The sequence below is a fragment of the Salminus brasiliensis genome, chromosome 12, assembly GCF_030463535.1.
Source record: "Salminus brasiliensis chromosome 12, fSalBra1.hap2, whole genome shotgun sequence".
In the NCBI taxonomy this organism is placed as follows: Eukaryota; Metazoa; Chordata; class Actinopteri; order Characiformes; family Bryconidae; genus Salminus; species Salminus brasiliensis.
The window spans coordinates 1,364,377-1,375,248 of NC_132889.1; the positions used below are offsets into that span (position 1 = coordinate 1,364,377).

The 10,872-nt window shown below is 43.0% G+C and overlaps 1 protein-coding gene across 1 annotated transcript; it reads left to right on the forward strand.

The window, feature by feature from the left end:
• Window positions 1–690: 690 nt before the first annotated feature.
• LOC140574489 (uncharacterized) lies at window positions 691–10,857 on the forward strand. The gene is made up of 10 exons (XM_072694337.1): window positions 691–719; window positions 815–918; window positions 1,559–1,885; window positions 2,671–2,913; window positions 3,091–3,147; window positions 3,720–3,833; window positions 6,114–6,440; window positions 6,604–6,675; window positions 9,312–9,425; window positions 9,911–10,857. The coding sequence occupies exons 1-10, from the start codon at window positions 691–693 to the stop codon at window positions 9,949–9,951; spliced, it is 1,428 nt and encodes a 475-aa protein (XP_072550438.1). The 3' UTR covers window positions 9,952–10,857.
• The last annotated feature ends 15 nt before the right edge of the window (window positions 10,858–10,872 follow it).

Here is a 10,872-nt window from a genome sequence, read left to right on the forward strand (position 1 = left end):
TCTAGACTGACCTGTAATCTAGACTGGAATATAGTCTTGACTAAACTTTAATCTAGACATTATTTTAGACTGAGCTGTAATCTAGACTGGACTGCAATCTAGACTGGTTTGAAATCTAGACATTATTTTAGACTGAGCTCTTATCTAGACTGATTTGTAATCTAAACTGGCTTGTAATCTAGACCGTACTGTAATCTAGACTGGGCTACAATATAGACTGTGTTGTAATTCAGACTGAACTGTAATCTAGACTGTGTATTGATCTAGACTGACCTGTAATCTAGACTGTAATGTAGTCTTGACTAAACTTTAATCTAGACATTTTTTAGACTGAGCTGTAATCTAGACTGGACTGCAATCTAGCCTGGCTTGTAATCTAGACTGGACTATAATCTAGACTGGCTTCTAATCTAGATTGGACTGTAATCTTGACTTAACCGTAATTTAGACTTTATTTTAGACTGAGCTGTAATCTTGACTGGGCTACAATATAGATGTGTAATCTAGACTGAACTGTAATCTAGACTGACCATCACAGTCTGGTTCTTGTCAAAGTGTGCTTGTCCATTTTTCCTGTTACAGAACCTTCAAGAACTGACCGTTCACTGACTAACTAGTAGATCCACCCCTCGACAGGAGCCACTGGACCCAGATCATCAGTGTTCTGCACTCAGCTGTGATTTTAATGTTATGGCTGACAGTAAAGCAGAATATTTGCAGTATGTTTCAGTTTGTTATTTTCGCCTATTAATGAGGAAACAGGCACTTACAACATACTTACAACTTCCTCTCTGTGCTCTTCTGTTTTTCTCAGAGAAGCTCAGCTTCGTTCAGAGCTCTTCAGCCACCAGAGCAAAACCAAAACCCTGGAATTTGAGATGCTGCTGATGCTGCTGGTGTTTACAGGAGCCTCCAACGGTAGGTCTATCTCACACACTTCCTCCTAAATCTAGGAAGCTTTCCTGAAGGTTTCCAGTCATTAATGTCACTGAACTGTCTAGAAGTAGTTCGTCTGGTCAGCTGGACTTCAAATATAATGTCAAATTGAATGTATTTAACTCAGACTGCTTAGAATTTGACTTTTTGGTTGGCGTGCTCCTTCTTCACTGTGAAATGACAGGATTGTGATACATGAGGTTTGTGTTTAAACAACTGAAACATCGCTCTTCATATTCAGTGACTGGCACTGATAGTGTGTGTTGGAAGAGTGGGCAGTGGTGGCTCAGCGGTTAGAGCGCCGGGATATCGATAACAGGGTTGTGGGTTCGATTCCCGGGCTCGGCAAGCTGCCACTGTTGGGCCCTTGAGCAAGGCCCTTTACCCTCTCTGCTCCCCGGGCGCTGGAGTTGGCTGCCCACCGCTCTGGGTGTGTGTGTGTACTCACTGCCCCTAACACGTGTGTGTGTGTGAGTGTGTGTTCACTACCAGATGGGTTAAATGCGGAGGACACATTTCGCTGTACAGTCCACACTGTACAGTGACGAATACGTGCACCTTTATCCTTTATCCTGACTTCCATCAGATTACTGATGATGTTCCTGATGTTCTTCCTCTGCAGGTTTGATTACAATAGTCCCTGACTGCAGGATTACTGAGACGTCTCAGTGTTATGGAGCTCTGGGACGTCCACTGTACCTGCAGCTGTCCTCTGAGTATGAATTATCCTTAAAGAAGAACAGCAGAGGACCTGATTTTTACATTTTCAGATTTAAAAACCAAACAATCAGACTAACACCTCCAGATCCAAGATGGCAGTTTGTTACTGAGAACAGAACCATGATCATCAGCAGAGCAGAGAAGGACGATTCAGGAAACTACTGTTTAGAGATCTTTAATTTAGGAGGGAGAAACAGAGGCAAACATCATTTCCAGCTGATTATTGAAGGTAGGTCTACACAACCTCTAATCACATCACACTGCTACAATCTAGACTGAACTGTAATTCAGACTGGACTGCAATTCAAACTGGATTGTAAATCAGACTGGACTGTAATTCAGACTGGACTGTAATCTAGACTGGATTGTAATCTAGACTGGACTGTAATTTAGACTGGACTGCAATCCAGACTGGACTGTAATCTAGACTGGACTGCAATTCAGATTAAACTGCAATCTAGACTGAGCTGTAATCTAAACTGGACTGTAATCTTGACTGGACTGCCATTCAGACTGGACTGCAACATAGACTGAACTATAATCCAGACTGGACTGTAATTTAGACTGGACTGTAATCTTGACTAAATCATTATCTAGTCTGAACTGTAACCCAGACTGGACTGCAATCTAGACTGGACTGTAATCTATACTGGCCTTTAAACTAGAATGAACTGTAATCTAGACAAAATTGAAGTGTTGTCTGAACTGAAATCTAGACTGAACTGTCATCTAGACTGAACTGTAATCCAGACTGAACTGTAATCTAGACTGAACTGTAATCCACACTGAACTGTGATCTAGACTGAACTGTAATCCAGACTGAACTGTAATCTAGACTGAACTGTAATCTAGACTGAACTGTCATCCAGACTGAACTGTAATCTAGACTGAACTGTCATCTAGACTGAACTGGAATCCTAAATGGACTGTAATCTTGGCTGAGCTGTAATATAGACAGACTGAATTATAGTCTGAGCTGTAGTCTAATCTGAGCTGTTGATCTCTATTCTGCAGCTATGGTGTCCTCGTTGGAAGTGGCAGACCGCTGCTTCTCCAAAGAGAAGAGAAGAGTGGCCTGTTCCTCTGATGGAGATCAGCTCAGCTTCAGCTGGACCCTCATCGGAATCACACCCATACAAGAACGGGATGGAAACAAGACCCTTCTGATAAATAAACATGACGCTGGATATGTTATCTGCAACGTAGAGAACCACATCAGCCGGGAATCCAAAATGATTGAGCTCCACCGGTGCGCTGGTGAGCTGGATTCTGTCCTGAAACCAGCTAATGGCAGAATCAGGAAAAATGAACGAGCGAGCGTCCCCATACTTTTGTCCATGTGGTGTAGCTCTTTTGACATTATTTATGTCAAAATAAAACAAGTGAAATCAAGCTCATAATAATCACAGTTTTCCATTTTTTTTTGCATTCCAGAATCAACAGCTGACATAATGTCCACCACAGTATCACCGGGGTCTGCAGAGAGCAATGGTAGGACGTCCAGTCTGGGTATATTTCCTCTTAGATAGTGGTGATAAATGATTGTATATGGCTGTATTTGTGCTTATAAGCCCCCCTGGACAAAGAATGAGTCATCTTGTGTGTTTAAGGTGGTAGTATCTTCTGGCTCATGCAGTAATAACAGTAATAACAGTAATAACAGTTATCACAAGGAGGGACAACACTGAATACAGCCTCAGGCACAGCACCACAACACACATACACACATGCATTCTCACCCCCTACACACCTGAGCAGAAGTGAGCCAAGGCCTCCTGCGCATCACTCTGCTCAATATATTGATTCCCTGTGCAGCGTTCTTTCAGAAATTGCTGGTGAAGGACCTGCAGGTCCTGTCTGGAAGTGAAGTGACTGTCATGCACAAGCCGTGAAAGCCGCCGGCGGTTTCTCAGGTTTCACAGTGTGCCGCAGGAAGGGCGTGTTGCCCACTACACCCTAGCGGCTGCTGGATATAGCATATATTCTTTTATTAAGCACGGTGTGGTGTTTGTATCATCTCGAGAACATGGGTCTGATGCTCCGTTCCTGTCCTCGCTCCTCAGGTTTCAGGGTGTTTGTGTCCGTGTGGCTGTTTGAGGTCATCGTCCTGGTGTCTCTGTTGGTAGGAGCGTTTTACATCTACACCAGAATCTACAAGAAGCAGAGAGCAGCCGAGGGTAAGACCTGTGTGTTCTGACCATCCAACCATTTAAAAGACACTCCCTGGCCACTTTATTGGAAACCCCCACCTTTATCACCTCCACGGACAGCTATAGTGACAGTGACGGCTCATCTGTTGCTGATCAGCCCCTTTACTCCATTTATTCATCACTGGTCATCAGTTTCTGATAGCATCGGATGGCACGGCTAAGTGATCTGTGCTTCAATAGATGGTCTACAGGCCTTTACTATAGAATGGAGGGGTTTCTAATAAAATGGCCATTGAACTACAACTGAGGAGAAAACACAGAATATTCTGACCTGAATTTCTTTATTACATGAATTAATGTGATTTAGGCATTATAAATATCATAACATTTACATATATTGTTTATATATATATATAACCTTTTCTCATATTTACTCTTAAATAAATGGTAAAATAAGTGATTTGTCTGACAAAAGCCTTTTTATGCTGCTAAATGACACTTTTACTGTTCCAAATCCAGCCAGTGCGCCCCCAAGTGGTTGAAAATTGAGCTCTGCTGCGTCTCTCCTTAACTCCACCCCAAATGATGATGAAATACAGACAAAAAAAGCAGAGAAGTGTTTGATTGGCTCCTTTTACCCTTGCTGGCTTGCTGCTTGCTCCTCGCTAAGCCCCGCCTCCACTTGCTTGTTATCGACCCCTAATGGCCATGGTTCATGCGCCACAATATTAGATGGGACCCATATGAGACTAGGGTGGGCTGCAACGATGGGGCCCATTAGCGAAGCCCAACTGGGTCCTGGTAAAAACTAGAGCATGTGTAAAAGCCCACCTGGAACCCACCTAGCCCAGTGTGAGCGTGTTGGCTGGGACAGAACAACGGCAAAGACAACAGCGGCCTGGACCTGGACAGCCAATGATTATCAGCTTTCCTGTAGTTCATGAACTTTCTGGATGTACCGATTTTGGAACAGGCCACTGCCTGGCTACATCGCACTGGAGCGACTACAGTGGACGTGTGGTCAGGGGCTATTGAATATGTTTTCGCTAATTTTGGTCTCATGTTGGTCTCATTATTTTTTGGGTCAAGTCTTTGTCTTTTGCTGTATTGTTTTTAAAACTGGCAAAAAATATATATTTACAATAAAAAAAACAAAGGTCGTAGCTAAATGTTGTGCCATTTTAATGATGAATCTGAATCAAAGTCCCTTTATTTAATGTGACATAAGTAACTGGACAGTCTTAGAATTCATAAAACTAGCTGTTATCTACAGTATATTGCAGAACAACATCTGTACAGCTGTGCTAGGTTGCATTATGGTGATGGAGGTTATGATCATAGATGGACTTTTTTTTTCACTTTGTCTCCCCCTCCTGGACCCACCAGTTACTACACAGAGCTCTGGGCCATGTGTTGTACTGTATTAAAAATTTGGAATTGCAGTCAACATTCCAGCCCCCTCCTGGTCATATCAGTCACTGCACAGGGTCCCTGGCCATGAACTGAATTGCTGTATTCAATTCCATGATGGCGATGGTCAAAAATCTGATCTGCACCGAGAGCCCTTCCAGCTTCAAGTACGGCTCGGCTCGACCCGCCATCCTTTAAGATCCACGGAAGACGAGCGTCCAGACTTTTTACTGTCCTGCACCAAAGTGGTGGAGCGAACGTCCCCTGGGTGTCCGAACAGCAGAGTCCAGCGCTCGCTGTCCTCAAACCCAGACTGAAGACCCTCCTCTTCTGAGAGTGCTCAGGTTAGGAGATGAGTACTATAATCTCCAGACTGACCTCTGTTTAGTAGAGTCTAAGATTAGAGGATCTGAATTTTAGTCTATTTAAACTAGCTGAGGTTCTTCTTCAGTAAACAGTGAAGCTCTTCTGTGAGTCACTCTGGAGAAGAGCTTCTGCTAAATGCTCCAAATGTTTTAATGTTAGACTGATCGATGCATAACGTAAACTGTGAACAATGGACACCAGCTTCAGTGAGGCTGAAAGTTGCAGTAGGTCACTGTCTGTGGTTTAAGCCGATGACTGAAGTCAGGAAATAGGTGCTCAAATGTGCAACTTCCTCCTTATGCAATTCTGAGAAGTAAAGCTCCAGCAACCTCTGGTGTTGTTCAGGCCCAAAATGCTGGAATTTGAGATGCTGCTGCTGCTAATGCTGATGCTTATGTGTCCAGGAGCCTCCAACGGTAGGTCTATCTCACACGCTTCCTTCTGAATCTATGAAGCCATCCTGCAGATTTCTAGTCAGTCTTTGATGTCACTGAACTAGTCAAGGATGTTCCTGATGTTCTTCCTCTGCAGGTCTGATTACAGTAGGTTCTGACTGCAGGATTACTGAGATGTCTCAGTGTTATGGAGCTCTGGGACGTCCACTGTACCTGCAGCTGCCCTCTGAGTCTGAATTGAACTTAAGGAAGAACATCGGAGGAACTACTTCTTTCATTCTCAGATTTAGAGACCGAACAATCAGACAAAACCCTCCAGATCCAAGATGGCAGTTTGTTACTGAGAACAGAACCATGATCATCAGCAGAGCAGAGAAGGACGATTCAGGAAGATACAGTTTAGAGACCTTTGATTTAAGAGGGACAGACAGAGGTGTTTATCATTTCCTGCTGATTATTGAAGGTAGGTCTACACAACCTCTAATCACAGCACACTGCTACACAATGAACTGATCAATAAAACCCCAAATATGAGAAATTAATTATTAATTATTTAAATTAAGAAATACTGATGATAATAATCACAGTTATAAATAATAAAAATAGTTTTTTCTGTTTTTTTTAAGGATCAGGAACTTCAGCTGTCACCACAGAATCGCCCGTGTCTGCACTGAGCTCATGCACACAGTCAGATAACAGTAGGTCTTTCACTTCAGGTCTGCCATCTTACCTCTTACCTAAGCTCTTACAGCCTGCAGCTCGTCTCTGCTGCAGATTTGAGTGCAGCAGCTCCATCATGCAAAAAGCTCTATCTATGCCATCTTATTATTTATGGAATTTACTTATATCTTACATATCTGTGTCACATATTGTAATATATGCCATATTAATGCCATTAATGTCTATTTCCTATTGGCCATTTTCGAATATAGAGCATTTCTATTGTACATCAGCAACAACCATGCAGACAGAAATATATAAGAAATAAATCTGTCTTTTAATGAAAGTCAGTGTAAAATAATGCATTCCAGATCATTTTGGAGCTTTACTATTGACCTATTCATCATGATAACATAATTAAAATAAAGTCAGCGGTCAGTGAGAGTGTCTACCTGTAATTAACTCTATATAACATTAGAATAAACCCAAATAAACATAAAGTCAGTGGTCAGTGAGAGTGTCTACCTGTATTAACTCTATATAACATTAGAATAAACCCAAATAAACATAAAGTCAGCGGTCAGTGAGAGTGTCTACCTGTAATTAACTCTATATAACTTCAGAATAAACCCAAATAAACATAAAGTCAGTGGTCAGTGAGTGTCTACCTGTAATTAACTCTATATAACATCAGAATAAACCCAAATAAACATAAAGTCAGTGGTCAGTGAGAGCGTCTACCTGTAATTAACTCTATATAACATTAGAATAAACCCAAATAAACATAAAGTCAGTGGTCAGTGAGAGTGTCTACCTGTAATTAACTCTATATAACATTAGAATAAACCCAAATAAACATAAAGTCAGTGGTCAGTGAGAGTGTCTACCTGTAATTAACGAGTGTCTACCTGTAATGATGATAACATTTAGTTTAGTTACTGTAGTTTTTAGAACTGACTGATTTGTCAAAATTTTGTAAATTAAATTTTTGTTGTCGTACGAAGTTTTTACAATTTACAATGTTAAAATGTATCTTATATTTGTGGGACTCGAGTTTAACCCCTGAAACAGCCCAAGTCCCGTCGGCAGGCCGAAATTGTGTTATTACAGACTTCTGTTACCACAGAACATTTTGTACAGAAGCCGCCGTAATTACTGAGTAATACACCGTAGTGTGTGGAAAGCCTTTCTGAGATAAGGGCTTTAAAATGCTCCTGCAATGTTCAGGCAGCTGTGGTTTGGTTTCTGTATGGGGCAGGGGTGGCTCAGTGGTTAGAGCACTGGGCTATTGGTAAAAGGATTTGTGTGTCAACAGTGGTGCATTGAGCTGTCAGTGTTGGGCCCTTAAGCAAGGCCCTTAACCATCTCTGCTCCCTTCGGCGCCTACCGGGCATGTGTTCTCACTGTCAGTGTGTGTATGTGTGTGTGTGTGTGTGTGTGTTGACTGCATGGATAGGCGAAGGCCATTCCATCTGTGTCCAACACTAATGATGAATATGGGTGTCTTTATCTTTGCTGGCTTTTGGAGAGATCTTAACCCTACTCCTGTTCTTAACCCTAACCTTAACCCTAATCCTGTTCTTAACCCTAACCTTAACCCTAATCCTGTTCTTAACCCTAATCCTGTTCTTAACCCTAACCTTAACTCCTAATCCTGTTCTTAACCCTAACCTTAACCCCTAATCCAAAACCTAATCCTAACCAGCATTCTCCCCCTAAACCTAACCTTTACCCTAACCTTAACCGTAATCCTAACCAGCATCCTGACCCTAATCCTGACTTTAACCTTAATCCAAAATCTAATCCTAACCAGCATCCTGACCCTAATCCTAACCTTAACTCTAATCCAACACCTAATCCTAACCCTAATTCTGGTCCTAATCCTAACCTTAACCTCTACCCCAAAACATAATCCTTACCTTGGTCCTAATCCTAACCTTAACCCCTTACCCCAAAACCTAATCCTAACCCTTAACCTGGCTCTGTAATCTCATTGTAATCCACTTAGTCTCCAGTTAGTCTCCAGTTAGTCTCCAGTTCAGCAGCAGGTCTATAGCAGATGGTTGGGGATGGTGAGAGAGCCTCTATCAGAGCTGAGAACTTAAACTGGACTTAAAGCAGCATTTTGTAAGAATTGGTATTTCTTGCTCCTGGGCTCCCCCTACAGGCACGGAGTGTAATTCAGTTTCACTTCACTGCAGTAAATACAAACATGCTTTGAGCGCCCCCTCATGGACAGCATTAGACATGCATTTATGGACAAGCTGACAGTTACAGCCTTTCACTCAGTCTGTGGAGCATCAACACGATTTAAGGTGAAATCTACATATCGTTGCTTTAATTGCCCTGCTGCACTTTTTCCATGGCGTGTAGCCCGATGCCTCTTAGCACTCTTCTTACCGAGTGTCTGGCAGTTCTCTCACAGATTCCATGGCAAAAGCTTTCAATTTCAACAGCAGCCTTCACTTCACACACTTGTGGTTTTTCACGTTTGAGAAATGACTCATGAACAAGTGTGAACACGGTGGTAAACCCAGATGTGTGCTGCAACACTGCAAACGGGACGGTGCAGCCGCAGCGCATTGAGTAGGAAATCTCTAAGAAAATGGCAATTAGGCTTCTAATCATCTTGAGAACATGGGTCTGATGCTCCGTTCCTGTCCTCGCTCCTCAGGTTTCAGGGTGTTTGTGTCCGTGTGGCTGTTTGAGGTCATCATCCTGGTGTCTCTGTTGGTAGGAGCGTTTTACATCTACACCAGAATCTACAAGAAGCAGAGAGCAGCCGAGGGTAAGACCTGTGTGTTCTGACCATCCACCCATTTAAAAGACACTCACTGGCCACTTTATTGGAAACCCCCACCTTCATGACCTCCATCTACAGTTACAGTGACAGTGACGGCTCATCTGTTGCTGATCAGCCCCTCTACTGGCCGTCGGTTTCTGACCACAGGCCCACTGGGTTAAAAGCAGGTCCACCATCCAATAATATCCAGCCTAGGACAGCTCTGTGGTCAGAAACTGACCCCTGATGAAGGTCTGGAGGACGATTGACACAAGCTGGACATCAGCAGATGAGCTGCAGGCTCTAACTGAGCACCAGCAAGGTGGAGCAACAAGGGAGGGGTTTCCGATAAAGTGGCCAGATATTATACATTCATTTAATAATCAGATTATACATTCATATGATGATCTGAAGTCGAAAGTCCAAACATGAAAGGGATGTCGGTGCAAGGGTCACCCAAAGGTCAACTGTTTCCACTGTGATGCCTTTAGGTAAGAAAAGGAGGGGGAGGAGGCTCTGCGGGCCGACCTGAACCAAGACCAGGACGAACAGGCCAGACGAGCACTAACAGACTACTAACAAACAGCTGTGCAGGGATGGAGGACAGGAAATGGACCAATGGACATTTTTTTGGGCACAATGGCTCCCCCCCTGGACCCATCAGTTACTACACAGGGCTCTGGACCATGTGCTCTGTCTATTTTTACATTTACCATGTCTTCCCTCTTCCTGGACATATCAGCCACTACACAGGGACTCTGGACATGAGCTCAATGTTCAGGTTTGGCCCTTCCAAGCTCCACCCCTTACCTGGCGGTTGGTATTGGACTCACCTGACCCTTGGTGGTGTCTAACCAGCCTACCTTAAAATCCTCACCTAGTGTTCTCTCTAGTTTGTGCTCATCCCTGGTGCTTTGCATTTTGAATAAAGTTACTGTAAGGCTCTAGTGTCCTTGTAAATGGACAAAAGTATTGGGACACCTGCTCATTCACATTTTTTTGTAAACTCAAGGGTATTAAAAAGAGTTGATCCTGCTTTTGTCGGAGTAACTGTCTTTAGTGTCCAGAGAAGACGGCTTTCTAGTATATTTTATTGAGAATTGCTGTGAGGATTTGATTGCATTATTCTTCCCAACTCCCCAACTCAGACAGATTATATGCCCATTTATGCTCAATATTAAATACAGTTAAATACAGTAGTGTGTATTTTTTGAAAGCTTATGGATACGGGGCAGAGCAGTACCACTGCAAACCAATGGGGGCAGTGTTGCCAATAGCTCACAAAGTGAAAAACGGTCAAATGCATTACTTAGCACCCATGCCAACCTATAGGACGCACAGAAGCAGAGGCGCAGGGATGGTTACATTACTTGAAATGGGCATCTTTACTTTTGTACTTGAGCTCCAACAGGAAGTGGGCTGTAGTGTTACTTCCTTTTCTTCTATCACACTA